This window comes from Chionomys nivalis, chromosome 7 (genome assembly GCF_950005125.1).
Source record: "Chionomys nivalis chromosome 7, mChiNiv1.1, whole genome shotgun sequence".
Classification (NCBI taxonomy): Eukaryota; Metazoa; Chordata; class Mammalia; order Rodentia; family Cricetidae; genus Chionomys; species Chionomys nivalis.
Window position 1 is genome coordinate 99,726,582 of NC_080092.1, and position 16,248 is coordinate 99,742,829.

Below are 16,248 nucleotides of genomic sequence, written 5' to 3' on the forward strand. Positions count from 1 at the left end.
AGAGCAATTGTTGGCCTTACAAGGGATCCAGGTTTCTTTTCCAAAACCTACCTTGTGGCTTTCAACCTATTTTAATTTCAGTTCTAGAGGACATGGCAACCTCTTTAGATCTACAGAGGCACCAGGCATATATGTGGCACACATACATACATGAAGAAAAAAACACTATTATAAACCAAATAATTATTAAAAATAAAATTTTAAATGACCTTCAGGTATTCTTAGCCAACAGTCATACCATGCAGGAAATGACAAAGGAAAGTTTCTACACAAGAGCCTGAGGGACATTGTCTGAGTAAAATAAACCCCAGTGAATGAGACAGCCACTGTCCCTTTGTCTAGAGAAGCAAGGAGCAACTTTCCTGGCCATTGTACAGCAGGTGACCAAGGGGATATATTTCCTTAAGTACCAGAACCTCATAGAGAACCATAGGTGCCACCTGCAGGACCCCGGCAAGCCTAAGAAGCCAGCCATACCTTCCAGGGCCTCATGCAGCCAGTCCACAAGTTCCTTCTGCCGAGAGAGTTCCTCCAGGCAGCAGCGTCGTGGCTCAGTGATGTCTTGGAGCAAATTCTTGGCCCGGATGAACTCTGGGCTGATCTGCTTGAGTTTCTGATGGCGAAAGTTCTCGAAGGAATCTGCCTGGAAGATGAAGTTTAGATTGCATTGGTACTGGTTGGTCAAGCCTAGTCTTCAGGAAGCCACCAAACACAGCAAGACCAAGGCTCACTTGGTCTTTTTCCCAGCATTCAGTCCAGTCTTTCCCGCCTACCTAAGTTCTGCCCTATCAACAGGCCAAGGCAGTTTCTTTATTCATTAATGGTAATTACAGCACACAGAGGGGACTCCTACATCACCCCACCATCACCCACACCATCCATCTGCTCCACCATCACCATCACCCACCCTGTCCACCTGCTCCACCATCACCGACACCGTCCATCACCATCACCGTCCACCTGCTCCACCATCACCATCACCCACCCTGTCAATCTGCTCCACCATCACCATCACCCACCCCACCCCAGGACAGAAAGAAACCCGGGCTGTCAAGATTTTTCAACTTGGTCCTCACCCCTCAGGAGAGCCAGCAAACAACTTACGAAGTTTAACAGCGTGTCAAGAACACTGAAGTCGCCGGTCACGCCCAAAGTGCTTCGAACCTGAACAATGACCTTGGCAGAGCTGACAGCCTGGTTTAGGCTATGGTATTCCTTGATCTGCGCCACACGCTCTGGGATCCAACCTTTTTGCTCTTGGGGTTCCACAGTGCACATGAAGTTTAGGTCAACAGTCAGGTCACCATATTTATCTACAAAGTCCTTGAAGATGTCATCAACTTCAGCAAAGGTGATCTCTCCTGACTTCAGGTTCTCATAGAGCCTATAGATTTTCTCATAGCAGGGGTGGTACAGGCGTTTACAGGCTTCTGAGAGCGATAATTTCAACTTTCTGGGGTCCTGAGTCAGAGTACTAAGTGCCTCTGCTGTCTCTTGCCAGAAGACTTGGAAGATGTGGCTGTCTTTCAGGGAGTCTATCTTGCTTGCAATTTCTCGGATCTCAGGGCTCAGGGAGTAATGAGTCTTCCTTTTGTGGGGTGACGAGTCAGGTAGGTTTATCAATGCTTCACTGAGTCTCTTATTGCTGAGGTTCTGAGAGTGTATTGCCTCAATATTTCCAAACTCCACTACGGAAACAGGAATGAAAGGTTGGATGTTAAGCCTCCAATGATAGTAGCATATAATTTCTCTTTGATCACACACACCCATTCTCGCTTTTTGAGACAGGTTTCTCTGTGTCACCCTGGCTGTCCTGGAACTCACCCTGAAGACCAGACTGGCCTTGAACTCAGAGATCCACCTGCCTCAGCCTCTCGCCACCACTGCCTGGCATCACTTCTCTTTCTCAGTAAGGGAAAGAAGGTCTGAATATGTATCCAGGCTGGCCTTCAGCTAATTATCCCCCTGCCTCAGCATCCTAATGTCTGGGATTGTGGACATGCCCCAGGATGGGCAGACTAGAGCTCTGTTTTTTCACTGGGGACAGATCCCACCGCCTTGCAGCATTAGACAAAGGCTCGACTGCCGACACAGCGTTAGCCCGTTCCCTGGTCGCTTCTCTAAGAAACTCAGATACAGCCACTTGGATTATTTCCTCTGTAGAACACGCACATCTTTGCGCCCTCCTACCTTGGTTTTGTTGTCAGTTTTCTCAAGAAGGAAAACACTGTAAACTCTGGGTAAAGGGTCAGTTGGGAAACAGGCACCTACTCTCTCTCACTCCCTTCCAAAGCCCAACAAATTATAAAATAGGAATTTTATCTCTAAATCTGAAACTGCCCAGACACATTGTTTTCATTCTAGAATCAGGAGGCAGAGGCAGATGGATCTCTGTGAATCTGAGGGTAGCCTGACCTACAGAGCATACAGTGAGGGCAAACATGTCACACACAGAGAAACAATAACCAGGATTGTCCCAGGCTTCCCAGCTGCAGCAGACACAGCCGGGATTACAGCATCGTTCCTAGGGCAGTGGCTTACAATGTCCCTCTGTTCCCAGCCAGGCAGTACACTGGAACTAGGGCAGACAGCCATGCACTCACGCATAAAGGGAGCTCCTGCCTCTTTCTCAGGAGGGTAGCTAAGCTGTCTGCCAGATGCAGAGTCAGGGCCAGCGGGCAGGGATATATATGGGAATGTGCTTAGGAAGAGGCACAGATGACACCGGTAAGGTTAAAGGAGAGCCCAGGGCTGCTCACGCATCTAGTAATGATGAGGATGAGGTGCCCATCTCAGGAGAGACACATCCCATGATGGGTGTCAGCAGATAGTTCTAGGACATAAAATAGAGATGCTTGCGGGCATGGAATACAGAGGTGATGTGGATTCCCTCTGGCAAAGGCAAGTGAGTTTGGATTCAAAATTTTTGATCACTGGAACCCATATAAATGTCAGGTGGGTAAGGCAGCCTGGCTGTATTTCTAGTCTAGAGAAACTGGAATGGAAGAATCCCCAGAGCAAACTGGCTGGCAAGGCTAGACACAGCAGCAAGCTCTGGGTTTGACTGAGAGACCCTGTCCCACTGAGTAAGGTGAGAGAGGGTGGCGGTGGTGCAGGGTTTCAGACCCAGCACCGCACAGGCAGAGGCAGGGGGATCTCTTTCAGCTTGTCAACAAGTGAGTTCTAGGACAGCCAGGGCTATTACCCAGACAAGCCCTGTCTCAAACAACAACAACAAAATCAATAAGATAAAAGAGGTCTCAAGAGTGACTCCTAGTATCTACCCTGGGCCTTGACATGCACACGCAAATACATATGCTTATGTCCCCATATCATTCAAATTTTTTTTTATTTATTATGTATACAATATTCTGTCTGCATATATGCCTGAAGGCCAGAAGAGGGCACCAGATCTCTTGATAGATGGTTGTGAGCCACCATGTGGTTGCTGGGAACCGAACTCAGGACCTTTGGAAGAGCAGGCAATGCTCTTAACCACTGAGCCATCTCTCCAGCCCCTATCATGCAAATTTTTAAAAATTGTTTTTAAGCCCCTCCCCCAGCTCTGCTACTGTGCTCCGTCATCACACTGCACTTCCTCTGCCCCTCACCGAGACCCCACACTTCTTCAGCACCACTCCTGGGCGCGCACCTTCCACCAGGTGTTTCACTCTCCCGAACTGCCTCAGGAGGCTCTCCACGTGTCTATTCTCTCGCTTGAGGAACAGCAGATCATCCTCTCTCCTGGCCAGCAAGTCCTCCAGATCGCAGGCCTTCTCTTGGCGTGGCAGCCGTACTCTATCTGAAAAGTAAATTACCCACTCACACAATCCTGCTTGTCTTCCATGTAAGCGCTTTCTGCTGCCTCGCTCTGCACACACTGCAGTCGGGCAAGGAGGAGGGATCAGGAAGACTCCTGCTCAGTCAGTCTGTGAGGACAGTGGATTCACGTACTTGGCAGCCATCATTCCAATGCTTGCTCATAACACTCCTCAGATATAAACCACAGCTTCTCAATGTGCTGACAAGAACTGCTGGAGGTTACAAAGCCTGGGAACACATCCTGCCCACAAAATGCCATACCCAAGTTTCTTCCCTCTGATCGCTGCTCAGCTGCCCGGTATCTCAGCTTCATACTTACTTAAGTTCCAGATGTCAACAAACTGACACTTGTGCTCAAGGATCATCTCCAGCTGTCCGATCACGATGGCGCCATCCTCAAGTTCCTCTGCAGCCTTTTGGAACACAGACTCAGCCGTGGCCATCAGCTGCCTGCCTTCCCCCGTGATGTTGTCTAAGATTTTCTCGTTGCTTCCTGATCAGAGGGAGAGCACATAGTTCAGAGCCCGGATCTCCTGACCCCTTCGATTCCCACTAGGCATCCCCGATGACTCTGATGGTGCAGCAGCCACCAGGCCATGTTCTCAGTGTGACAGCACTTGACTCGTGTGTGGCTTCAGGTTCCGCATATCCTGGCCACCATGCCCTGCTGTAGGGTAATATGTGTGAACTGACAATCAGTCTAGATGGAAAGACTGTCAATACATTTACTTGTAACCCCCAGGAAATTTCTCTCCTGCTATCATTACATTTGTATTAAAACAGAATGGCTGTCTGTATCATCAAAAACAAAGTAGCCGTATCCATCATTATAATCCATAAAACAGCTGGGCACGGTGGCACAGGACTCTAGAGGCAGAGACAAGCAGATGTGTTAGTTCATGGCCACCCAGGTCTACACAGCGGACTATAAACCAGCCAAGGCCACAGGAGAAACCCAGTCTCAGCAAAACAACAGCAAAACATGAAACAACAGAAATGCTATTCGGCAGGTGAACGGGTTAAGATGCCCTGGTAGTTCTGCAAATGAAGTTATTCTGTGATGAAACAGAACTCAGCGGCTGAGCAATAAGAAGACAGGGAGGAGCTTCCAATGCAAACTGCTATGAAAGTCGTCTCTAAGGCCACTTATGGGTCCAGCTAAGAGATCTTCTAGAGAACAAACCACAGGAAAGTAAAACAGCAGGGGCCACAGATCCTGGGGGCAGTGAGCTCACTGTGTCGACACTGTGATGCCCCAAACATGCCGGCATGCATGTGTTGAAGCCTAGAGAGCACCTACGACCCCAGAGACTTAGTGTGCCAACAGTCAACAGCTAATCCGAGATAAAGGACACACACATTCCAGATGTGAACAGCAGCGCATGGCTGCTGGAGGAGCCTGTGGGAGCCAAGTTTGCTGATGAATTTTTCTAGAAAATCTATTAATTGAAAAAACACACTTGTGATACTTCCAGGTGAAAAGCAAATACAAATGGCGCCCATATCAGCACTCAACACTTTTGGCCTCATGCCTCACAAGCTGTAGGGGGGGCCTCCCTGTTTGGGCTATCAAAAGATCTGGTGAGCATTAAGTGAGCATTAAACTCGCCGAGGCTTTTAGTTCAAACCCGGAACATTCCCTCTCCAAGATCTAAACACAGCAGCTCACAGAAGACACGTGAGAGATTTCAGGGGAAGTCATAACACTCGGGTCCGTGTGTGCTGGGAGGGTCAGCTGGGACTTGCTGTTCTGTAAGTCAGTCAGCACTGCTCTCAAAGGGACTGCTCTGAAGGTCACCTGAGCCTGTCTAGTTCTCGCGCTCGTGTGTGTGTGTGTGTGTGTGTGTGTGTGTGTGCATACGCTTGCTCACATGGTATGTGTGCATGCATATGTAGGCAGTCCAAAATCTCTCTGAACCTGAAGCTTGGCTTGTAGCTAGAAGCCACAGGTATCCTCAGACTCCATCCCCTACCCCACTGGGTCATCTCCCCACTCAGCAGGCCCTGGGCCATCTCCCTACTCAGCAGGCCCTTTACCCGCTGGACCATCCCCCCAGCCCAACTGTAATTCTTGCTGCTCTGGGCATCTGCAGAGCAAAGCCCGTCAGTGTCTACGCTGCACTTCACATCCCTTCTCCTGGAGGCTGAGGCCCTAGACTGTCGGAGGCAGTGCCAGGCACAGGATGGCAGCACAGCAGCTAGGATGCAGCAGCTCTCAGTCAGCTGGGACTTTAGTTGTCAAGATGCCCATGCCTGTCCTGGTCCTGGTCCTGGACCCACCATCCCAGCTGCTTCCTGCATCAGCAGAGACCAGCCAGATATCAGGTCTGCTTTTCTGTCCTGTTCTGCTCCCAGAGGCCAAGAGGGTGCCCTCTTCAGGCTCCCCGCAGCTGGCAGCACATACCACACAGTTTGAAGAGTTGCCTCACATCTGGCCACGTGAGCAGGTATTTGAGGATCCCATCCATGTCTGACACAGCCTCCCCATTGTGCTTAGGCCAGGACTTGGTTATCACAGCCGACAAGACAGTACCAAATTTCTGCAGATCTTGACAGGAGAGCCCCTCAAGGACACTGGTCTGAGACTATAAAGAAAGTGAGTAATAAAAAACAACATGTAATAATTCTTATTAGTTTGTTATAATTAAGAAAATCATGAAAACTGGGTGTAGTGGTACACAACAGTAATCTTTGCATTTGGAAAGATGAGTTGTGGGCCAGCTTCAGCTGCACATAAAATACAGGGCCAGCCTAAGCTACTTGAGACCTTAAATGATTTTTTTTCAAAAATTGCCTTTGATGCCCTTACCACAGGTCATGAGCATGAGTTGTGGGAGAGGACTTGGGGCTGCTGTCTTTGTCAGTCTGACTGAGGCTCACTGGGGTATGAGTCAATGGCTAAGAGCTTGCCTAGCATCTGTAAAACCCTGGTTCAATGTTCAGCACTACACACACAAATAAATATGTCATAGAAATTGTGCTATTTCAGGCCAGAGAGATGGCACAGTGGGTAAAGGTGGCTGCTGCCAAATCCAACAATGAGTCAATTTTTGGGAACCAATGGTGGAAAAAGAGAACGAGCCCCCCAAAAGATGTCCTCTGTTCTCCATGCGTGTGTGCCCTGGCACAAATATGCCCAACACACGCGCACATGTATGCACGCACACACACGGGGGGGGGGGGGAAATACTCTAACATAATAAAACGTTAATAGGAGGAAGCTTTGAGCCCTCTCATCACACACGTGACCAGCAGAGCTCTGACACATTGCTCAGGCCACTCAGTAGGGACAGCACAATCCTCCACATACAGAAAGCTGACCTTTACCTCAGAAGGGACGCAAATGGAAGAAGGGCCTCGCTAGAGCTGAACCTGCAGAAGCGAGAGGGAGCAGGGTGCTGCATGTGCCCCTCCCAAGCGCGGTCTTTTTCTCAGTCTCCATCAGAGCACAGGAAGATGAACAGAAACTAAAGCCCGCCTGCAGCAGTGCTCACAGGGGTGACTGGGGCTCAGCCTGTGAGATGCTGGGCGAGGCTGTGTGAGCAGCTGGGAGGTTCTCACCATGTAACCCTGGCTGGTCTGACTCACTACATAGACCAGGCTGGTCTTGAACTCAGAGACCCACCAGCTTCTGTCTCCCGAGTACTGGGGTTAGGCGTGTTGCCACCACACCTAGCCTAGGAACTGTGGCTTTGCGTGGCATTTAGCCGCCCAGGAAACAGGAAGCCACGCTGCTTCTCAAGGAGTTGGATGAGAACTCTGGATCTCAGCACATGGCGCTGGACACAAAGGGGGATGATCAGACCCTGTAGGGTCTCAGAACAAGCAGGCTTCAGCAGCCTTTGGGAGGCCATATCAGAAAACCCCTGTGAGCCCACAGGGAAAGGCTAGTGACCTGGCAAGCAGAGCTCACGGCTTCAATGACACACTTCTCAAAGCTCCTGGCCACACTGTCATGGAGTCCACGATCCTGCCACTGACTGCTGCAGAAGACGGAGATCTGCAAACGGGGCTGCTCCTGCGGACAGAGAGAGGTGTGAGGGCTGTGTGTGCTCAAGGAGGGAGACGTGAAGGCTGTGGGGTTCCTCACTGCTACACGCCAGAGAAACAGCAGGTGTCTTCACCACCCCATGATTTGAGCTTCTCTGCACAGGCACTAAGCACGTCTACAAGGACCACACTATCCAAGGAACTAATGAAAACAGATTCTGTAGCTAGGCATGGTGGCTCGTGCCTCTGGTCCCAGCACTAAAGAGCCCAAGGCAAGAAGATTGCTGGGAGCTTGGAACTGGCCTGGGACACAGAGTGAGAACCTGTCACAAATATTCAAAAATTAAAAAGCCTTTTGTTCCAAACCCTCTGCAAAAGGAAAAAAAATCTCAACACTTGGGTGACAGAGACAGGCGGATCTCTAAGTACGAGGCCAGTCTGAGCTACACAGAAAGTTCTAGAATAGGCCCCAAAGCGATAGAGAAATCCTGTATTCAAAAACAAACAAACAAAAAACCCACAATAAATTAAAAAGAACACCCCCCAAAAATATCAAAACAAAACACCAGCACTGGAGCTTGTGAAAGCAGGACAGGTAAATTTTGAAAAATAAACCATTTTCCTCCCCTTCTGGTTCCCTAGCATCTATCTTAGTTTTTAATGAAGCATTCATATCATGTAAAGTTGGATTTCCATGTCAGCAGCCTTCATTCACACTAACGAGCATTTTTCTGTGCATTTTAGTTTTTTTTTTTCATTTTGATGCTGTTTCCATAAGTGGCCAGTGCGGTGTCTGCATGTGTGCTTCCCCATATATGGTTGGGGTCTCCATAATGTCTCTGTTCTTCTAAGGGCATCACACAAGACCTTCAACTTTCTTCTGAAATCAAAAGATAGTGGCCAAGTCACATGTCCAAACTCATGGCTGACCCCCTGCCTCCCCACCATTATCAGCCTTGCACTCAAGTGAACCACACATAACAATTGGGGATGTAAGGTGCCTGGTCTCCTCTATGTTCTTTCATCTCCCAGAAAGAGTGCCCCAGCCTCAGGTACCTGTTTGAGCCTCCCTTCCAAGTCTCCCAGCAGCGCCCCCTTCCAGCCATACTTCCTGGGGAAGTCGATTTCCACCAGCCGTCGCCACAGCTGCACAATCAAAAAGTGACAACGTCAGCAATGACTTAATGCCACAGCGTGGACAAATAAGGTGGACAAGCAGGTGCGGTGTTACAGGTCTGTGGTCCTAGGTACTTGAGAAACTGAGGCAGGAGGGCTGTTGAAGTCCAGGAGTTCAGGGCTGGCCTGGACACCATAGGAAGACCTTGTCTCAAGAGCAGTAAGAAAGGGGTGACCATTATGGCAGTGTGAAGAGCGAGGGCACCAAGCCTCAAGAATGGTGGGGCTCTCAGCTCTTCATGTCACTGGTAAACTGTGCTGGCGCTGAGTCGGCAACACGACCCACTTTGGCCCATGAAGTCACCACCACCCTCCCAGTAGTGTGACCACTCTTTGTTTGGAGAAAGGAGTCCCCTAATATCTATCCTGAAAAGTTTCAAACAGACAAGATAGCAGGGAGAACAGAAACAATTCCTTCCACTAAAGCCCCGGGGTTTTATTCTCTCTCTCTCTTCCTGCCACTAGGAGGTGAGGTATAGACATCACAGCAGCTGCTCCGACATCCCTGAAGAGTGCTCACCTCACTGGGAACCCTCCTGGAGAGGAGAGAGGACCTGTGAGCTGCCCCTCTTCTGTGCTGTGCCGTCTGGCTCCACAGTCCAGACAGGGCTTAGACATGTCACTGAGGGATCCTGTCCTCTTTTCTAGGGAAGCGCCTTTCCTTCGTTTATGACGCTGGCAGCTTTGAAAAATTCATGACAATCATTTTAAAGGCTCTCTTGATTTCACTTTCTGTGATCCCATAATTAATGTCTTTTTGGCAGAGACACAACTACACTGAGCCACATGAAACTAAACTTGTAGGTCCCTGATGGTCCGTGTCCATACCTCTCCACAGCTCCTAACTAAACAGCTCAGGGTGTGGCTGCCATTCAGCCTGGTCAAAGTGGCTCATAGAACCGTTTTGTGATCATGGTCAAGCTAACCCATGCAGAATTTATGTGCCAAATCCTCTATTAAAATGCTCTTTCTCCTGGGATTAAAATGCCACATGCAGCAAGATCCTGGCCTGATGACCTGGCTGCCACCTTCAGCACTCCTGCCTAATCGTGATGAAAGGCTATGGAGCTGGTTTCTACTGAGCCATAGCCACCATTTTTCCATGAAAGAATACAACCATTGGGTGTGGTAGCACATGCCTTTAATTCCAGCTCCCAGCACTTGGGAAGCAAAGGCAGGAGGATCTCTATGAGTTTGAGGCCAACATGGTCTACATAATGAGTTCCAGGACAGTTAGAATTAAATAGAGAAACCCTGTCTCAAATAAAGAAAAAAGAACCTCCCCCAAAAGAAAAAATGAGCCAAACAACATACCCTCAAAAGACTTTTGTATTTCACCTTCTATAAAATATATTTCAAGTACAGATTAGCCCACCCCACGTACGCACTGATGCAGAATTAGCTAATTTGAAAGTTTTCAACGTATTCATTTCAAAATACAGAATACCTTTGGCCATACAGAAATGCCACAGAAAACCACAAGGCTCGGCCTGATTCCTCTCTTTGGTCACATCTCACACAGTGAGGCACAACATCAGGACTGAAAATGAAAGCCGATGGGCTACTGGCTAGTTCCAACTTCATGCAGGCTCACTACCTCCTCTGTGAGTCTCGGGACAGCGACTGTCGTGGTAGCTGGGGGTACAATGTGACTCTGGAGCATGTCCATGTGAGCACAAGAACTACCAACCACACTGGCCAAACCCAACCAACCTGCAGGACCTTCGCTTCCCACCATTCTGAGGGAACATTTGGCTGTTTCCCCACAAAAGAACTTGGTCTGTCACCTCTGCCTCCATTTCCAGTGTCACATCTGGCTCACAGCTGGAACTACTACCTCACACCCCCACGTCCCCACCCCCACCTCCGCTTCCTGCAGCATTCCTGACACTGTTGCCCCCATCACCTCACAGCAAGGGCACCTGGCCCAGACAGGGCCGACAGCACTTTCCATCTGGCCACGGATTGACGAGACCCCTCTGTACAGAAGGAGCACAGTGGCTAGGCTTCAGGCCGTGGTCACAGCTCTTGGGACGGTAGTGATGGCTCCCAGGCCCTTATGTCCACACCCATGTGCCTTTGGCAGCTTCACAGCTCCCAGGAAGCCTTACCGCCATCTCCTCAGGATAGGTAAAGCGGAGAGTGGCTGGACTGGTATAGAAGATGCTTCTTTTAAACACACTGCGCAGACAGTTTCTTGTGGTGCTCAGGACCCCCTGGAAGATGTTTGTCAACAAGTCTTCATTATCTGTAGCGACCAGCCCCTCTGTGGCAGCCTGTGGGCACGCGAGAAAGGGATCACAGAATCTGAGGTCACCCTCGAGTCTGATGACCTGAGTTTGATCCCCAGGACCCACATGGGGGAAGGAGAGAACTGACTCTCACAAGGTGTCCTGATTTCCACACCCATGCCCATGGTGCCGTCTCTGTGTCTCTGTCTGTATGTCAGTCTCTCCCAGGCTGCGCTGTCTGCGGGAAGCTGGGTTCTCAATACAGTCTACCAGGCTGTACTGTCTGCGGGAAGCCCAGATTCTCAATACACTCTCCCAGGCTGCACTGTCTGCAGGAAGCCCATGCCCTCCAGTACAGCATCCCAGGCTGTAGTGTGTATACAGATGTGCGAATCTCACTTACCCCTGCGGGTTTGAGTTGAAGCATTTTACAGACAAGCTCAGCAGACAGGGCAGGAACCTCATAGAACTTTACGTAGGCTGTGATGTTACAGACAGTTTCATGGAGGGTCAGACACTGAAGTAAATAGGTCTGTAACAGGGTCTCCCCAAGAATCCTATCCACAAAGAGAGGTGGAGAAATCATTGAAATAGTTGACAAATGAGAAGACAGAGGGGGAAATAAAGGTTATTTTCAGCCACCATGTGGGTTCTGGGAATTGAACTCAGGACCTCTGGAAGAGCAGCAGGCTGAGTGGTGATGGTGCACGCCTTTAATCCCAGCACTCGGCAGGCAGATTGTGCCTCCCCCCAACCAACTGTATGGATCATGCTAGACAGTATGAGCTGTGCCCTCCACCAGAATGAACTGTGCCCTCCACCATTATGGACTGTGCCCCCCGACAGTATGGACTGTGCCCCCCGACAGTATGAACTGTGCTCCAAGACAGTATGAACTGTGCTCCGACAGTATGGACTATGCTCCCAGACAGTATGGACTGTGCCCTCCGACAGTATGGACTGTGCCCCCGAAAGTATGGACTGTGCCCCCCGACAGTATGGACTGTGCCCACGAAAGTATGGACTGTGCTCTGACAGTATGGACTGTGCTCCCAGACAGTATGGACTGTGCCCCCCGACAGTATGGACTGTGCTCCCCAACAGTATGGACTGTGCTCCCCGACAGTATGGACTGTGCTCCGACAGTATGGACTGTGTTCCGACAGTATGGACTGTGCTCCCCGACAGTATGGACTGTGCTCCCCGACAGTATGGACTGTGCTCCGACAGTATGGACTGTGCTCCCTGACACTATGGACTGTGCCCGACACTGAGTCACAACAGACCCTTCTCCAGCAGCCTTTGTCAGGCGCTTGTCATAGCCAGGGAAAGAGTAATACATTTGATTTGTCTTCTGACCTGATTTGCTAAAAGCAGGCTCGGATGTAACAGGTACAGGGAAGGGATGTAGTAAGGGACCATGGGTAAAATCTCGGCCCTGAAGCTGGACAAGTCATCTAATAGCGTGGAAAGCATGGCTTAGTTTCCACTTCCCCACTGAGACAGCACGTGTAGGAAGCTGAGGCCAGAGGGGGCAGCCACCATGCCACCCAGAGCTGTGTGGAAGCCAAGGGTGCCCTTGGCCTTCCTACTTACGTGGTCTCATAAATGTCCACAAGGTGAATCAGCATTGTAAAGATCCGCTTGACATCCTAGGATAATAGGAGAAGTGTGATCACACTGTGAGTGAGCCAGAAACACCTGTGAGCACATGAACACTGGCTTCGTCTTTCCTTCCATCAACACGGCTGCTCTTGGGAAGAATAGCTTCCCATGAGTAAATTCACGGCACAAAATTCCAACTTGCTGTCTTCTGAGCATGCCCACAAGCACACATGTGTGGAGACTGCTCTTATCGGGAGCGGTGCACCCGGTTCTAAGGCAGTGTCTCTCATTGGCTTGGAGATCACAATTGAGTTAGGCTGGCTCATAAGGATCTGCCATCTCCACTCCCCCTGCAGAGTAAAGGGCAGGCCACAGTGACCTGCATTTCCTGGGGGTTCCAAGGATTGAACTCAGATCCTCAAGCTTGTATGGCAAGCACCTTTACCAAATGAACATCTTCCCAGGCCAACATACACAATTCTCTATATCTAAAGACGTGCAGGAAGGATGGACGACAGCAGCTATGGAACAACCTCACACCCAAACTGCCTTGTAGTTCTGCCCAGCACAACTGTTTAAAACACTTAAAATAGAACTGAGAAAAGCTATTGACTTTCCCAAGTTTTATTTACTGAAAGAGTAGACGCAAGCAAATCAGCCTTTGCCTTTATAGGAAATGTCACCACGTCAGTCTAAAAAAGCCTCATCACACCTGGCTAGATAAACCTTCTCACCTCTAGATAAATCTCTCTCCCTCCTTCTCTACCCCCTCATTCCTAGTAGCCCTGAGGGTGAGAGCCACACATGAAGTGAGCCCTCTCCCACAGGCCACTCCCAGCACCTTAGCGGTTAACCTGTTCTTGCTCAGACACCACTTGCTGGTCTGATCCCCACAACACACCTCTAGGTTTTGGTCGGAGATCTTCCCCAGCCCTCGAAGCCGGTATGAAACCCCTTGAAAACAATCGAGGACGCGGGCAGGCACGAGACTCAAGTATTCTGTCGAGTTTTCCAAGTAGGAAGTCAAGCTTTCCAGCGGGACCAGGCTGAACCAGGAGCGGAAGAGGAAGCCATCCACCTGCAGCAGGGCCATCTTAGACTGCATGAACTGGAGAAGCCCGCTCCTGAGGAGACAGCACAGGAGTGGTGAGGCTGCAGCAGTCAGAACTGACGTGGAGGGGACAGGAGCAGGAGCTGCACAGTCTGATCTGAGGTTTGTGATCGCCCACGGGACACAAAAGTCGGTCAGGAATGGAATGACAGCGAGGGCAGGGAGGGACTGCAAGGGCGGGGTGACTGCCGGACTTTTCCCTCCAGACCCTGAGGGGCTCCCCTTCATCCCACACTGAGAGCAGTGGCAGAGCTGGGTGGAGTTGAAAATTTTGTGGGTTAACTCTGCAATATGGGGAAAGGGAGGGAATGAGAGGAAGGGAGATGGAGAAGAGGAAGTAGGGGAAGGAGAAGAGGAAGGAAGTAGGGAAGGAGGAGAGGGAGGATGTGGGGGAGAAGGAGAGGGAGGAAGTGGGGGAGGAGGAGAGGGAGGAAGTGGGGGAAGGAGGAGAGGGAGGAAGTGGGGAAGGAGGAGAGGGAGGAAGTGGGGAAGGAGGAGAGGTAGGAAGTGGGGGAGAAGGAGAGGGAGGAAGTGGGGGAGGAGGAGAGGGAGGAAGTGGGGGAAGGAGGAGAGGGAGGAAGTGGGGAAGGAGGAGAGGGAGGAAGTGGGGGAAGGAGGTAAACAAAAGAAAAAAGGAAAAGTATAGATTTCACGCCTAGAATCTAAGATTTCTACAGAACTTCTGGTAAGACTTTCTTATCAGAGGGGAGGCCCAGTATTGGTCTACTTAGGCCGGCAACAGAGCCTTCTCTCTAGCAGCGCTGTCTGTTGGAGTTACCTGGGCTAGGTGAGGAAGGGGAGATGGCTTGTTTAAAAATGCTTCCTGTGTACATGAGTACCTGAGTTCAGACACATGCAAAAGACACATAATAGCAGCATGTATGAACACAGCGGTCCTGTGAGGAGATGGGACGTTCAGACCAGACAGGAAAATAACCCAAAATTAATGTGCCGGTCATGTGGGCATACATCGTCAGAAAAGAAGAGCAGAGACCCGGAAGGAAGGACGAGTACTGGAGGCTGCCCTCCGAGCTACACGTATACACACGAAAGAACTAAGCAGAGAATAGAGTCCCGGTGATCAAAGCCCCTTCCAAATAAAAAGCAGAAATGACTCCAATGAGAACAGGGGACTGGATGCCCCAGAGTCAATCGCCAAAGGGTCTGGAACTGGCATCGTAAATGCAGCGATTCAACTCACCTAGTGGATGCTTTCTCCCGAAACTGTGCGAAACAGATTCCTTCGAGGCCTGCCCAGGTGTCCTCGGACTGGCTCTTAGAGGCCCTCCTGGGTGGGGACAGCTGCATGCAGTAGTGCAGGATGGGTAAGGTGCCCAGCCAGCGGTCCACGCCCTTGTCTATGCACCTGCAGCACAGGTTTACCAAGTACGCATGCCATCTAGAAGGGAACGGAGGTGTCAGTGATGGGAAGGTGGCCCAGTGGTCCATGACCACCGTCTGCACAGAACAAGGAACTCTGCGTGGCTGGACAGGGTCCACATCAGGAGATGGGTCACAATAAATTTATGGAATCCCAGCCCACCCTGCGGACCCTCACGACTCCCCACAGCAGATTCCCGCCAGTCATCTCCGTCTACACCACACAGCCGAGGAGTGTCTTCACAAATGGAATCAATCACTTGGGTGTCTAAAACATCAAGCCAAAAGGCCAGTGTACAGTAAGAGCTGCTCAGGAAAGCTGACTGATGTAACTTTCATGTCTGAATCACATCAGCCACAAACAATGCTGTGAAAACCCAAGGCAAGGTCACTGAGTGCAAAGAGGTCGCCTCCAAACTCACTGTGACCCTGCAGTGAGAACACACTTTCTAATCTGTGTGGCACAGGCAGAGCTGGAGGGAACACTTCCCTGGGGCTTCCACAGATGCTGAGACACGTGTGCAAAAGCACTCTGTGTGTTCCTTCCTGCAAGATGCCCAGTTTGGCTTCAAATTTATGGGCTCAGGAGGACTCTCCCACATTGGCCTGCCACATACCAGGGACCACAGACAGGCACCTGAACACTCAGCTCCATGGGCAGGTGTGGGGCTCATGCCACAAATCTAGCACTCCGCAAGCTGAGGGCAGAAATCTCATGAGTCTGGGCAGCCTGGGCTATGTAGTGAAACTGTCATAATACAAACAAACACAAAACAGAAATGATGTGGAGGCTGGAGAGATGTTCCTGGAGAGCCCAGGTTGCTTGCGGTAGCCACAGGTTGGCTCACACCTGTCTCTAACACCTTCTGGCCTCCATAGGCACCAGGCATGCACATGGTACACAAACATACGTGCATGTGAGACACCTGTACA

General features: G+C 50.3%; 1 protein-coding gene across 1 annotated transcript in view; it reads right to left on the reverse strand.

Moving 5' to 3' along the window:
• LOC130877100 (E3 ubiquitin-protein ligase RNF213-like) overlaps nt 1-16,248 on the reverse strand; it is a 77,782-nt gene that overhangs the window by 51,835 nt on the left and 9,699 nt on the right. The window contains exons 9-20 of the mRNA XM_057774002.1: nt 15,137-15,334; nt 13,726-13,948; nt 12,816-12,871; nt 11,623-11,776; nt 11,100-11,264; nt 8,869-8,958; nt 7,718-7,840; nt 6,227-6,407; nt 4,142-4,315; nt 3,653-3,802; nt 1,105-1,688; nt 478-643 (exon numbers count right to left, since the gene is read on the reverse strand). Coding sequence (XP_057629985.1) covers nt 478-643; nt 1,105-1,688; nt 3,653-3,802; nt 4,142-4,315; nt 6,227-6,407; nt 7,718-7,840; nt 8,869-8,958; nt 11,100-11,264; nt 11,623-11,776; nt 12,816-12,871; nt 13,726-13,948; nt 15,137-15,334 — 2,264 coding nt within the window. The remainder of the gene's footprint in view (nt 1-477; nt 644-1,104; nt 1,689-3,652; nt 3,803-4,141; nt 4,316-6,226; nt 6,408-7,717; nt 7,841-8,868; nt 8,959-11,099; nt 11,265-11,622; nt 11,777-12,815; nt 12,872-13,725; nt 13,949-15,136; nt 15,335-16,248) is intronic.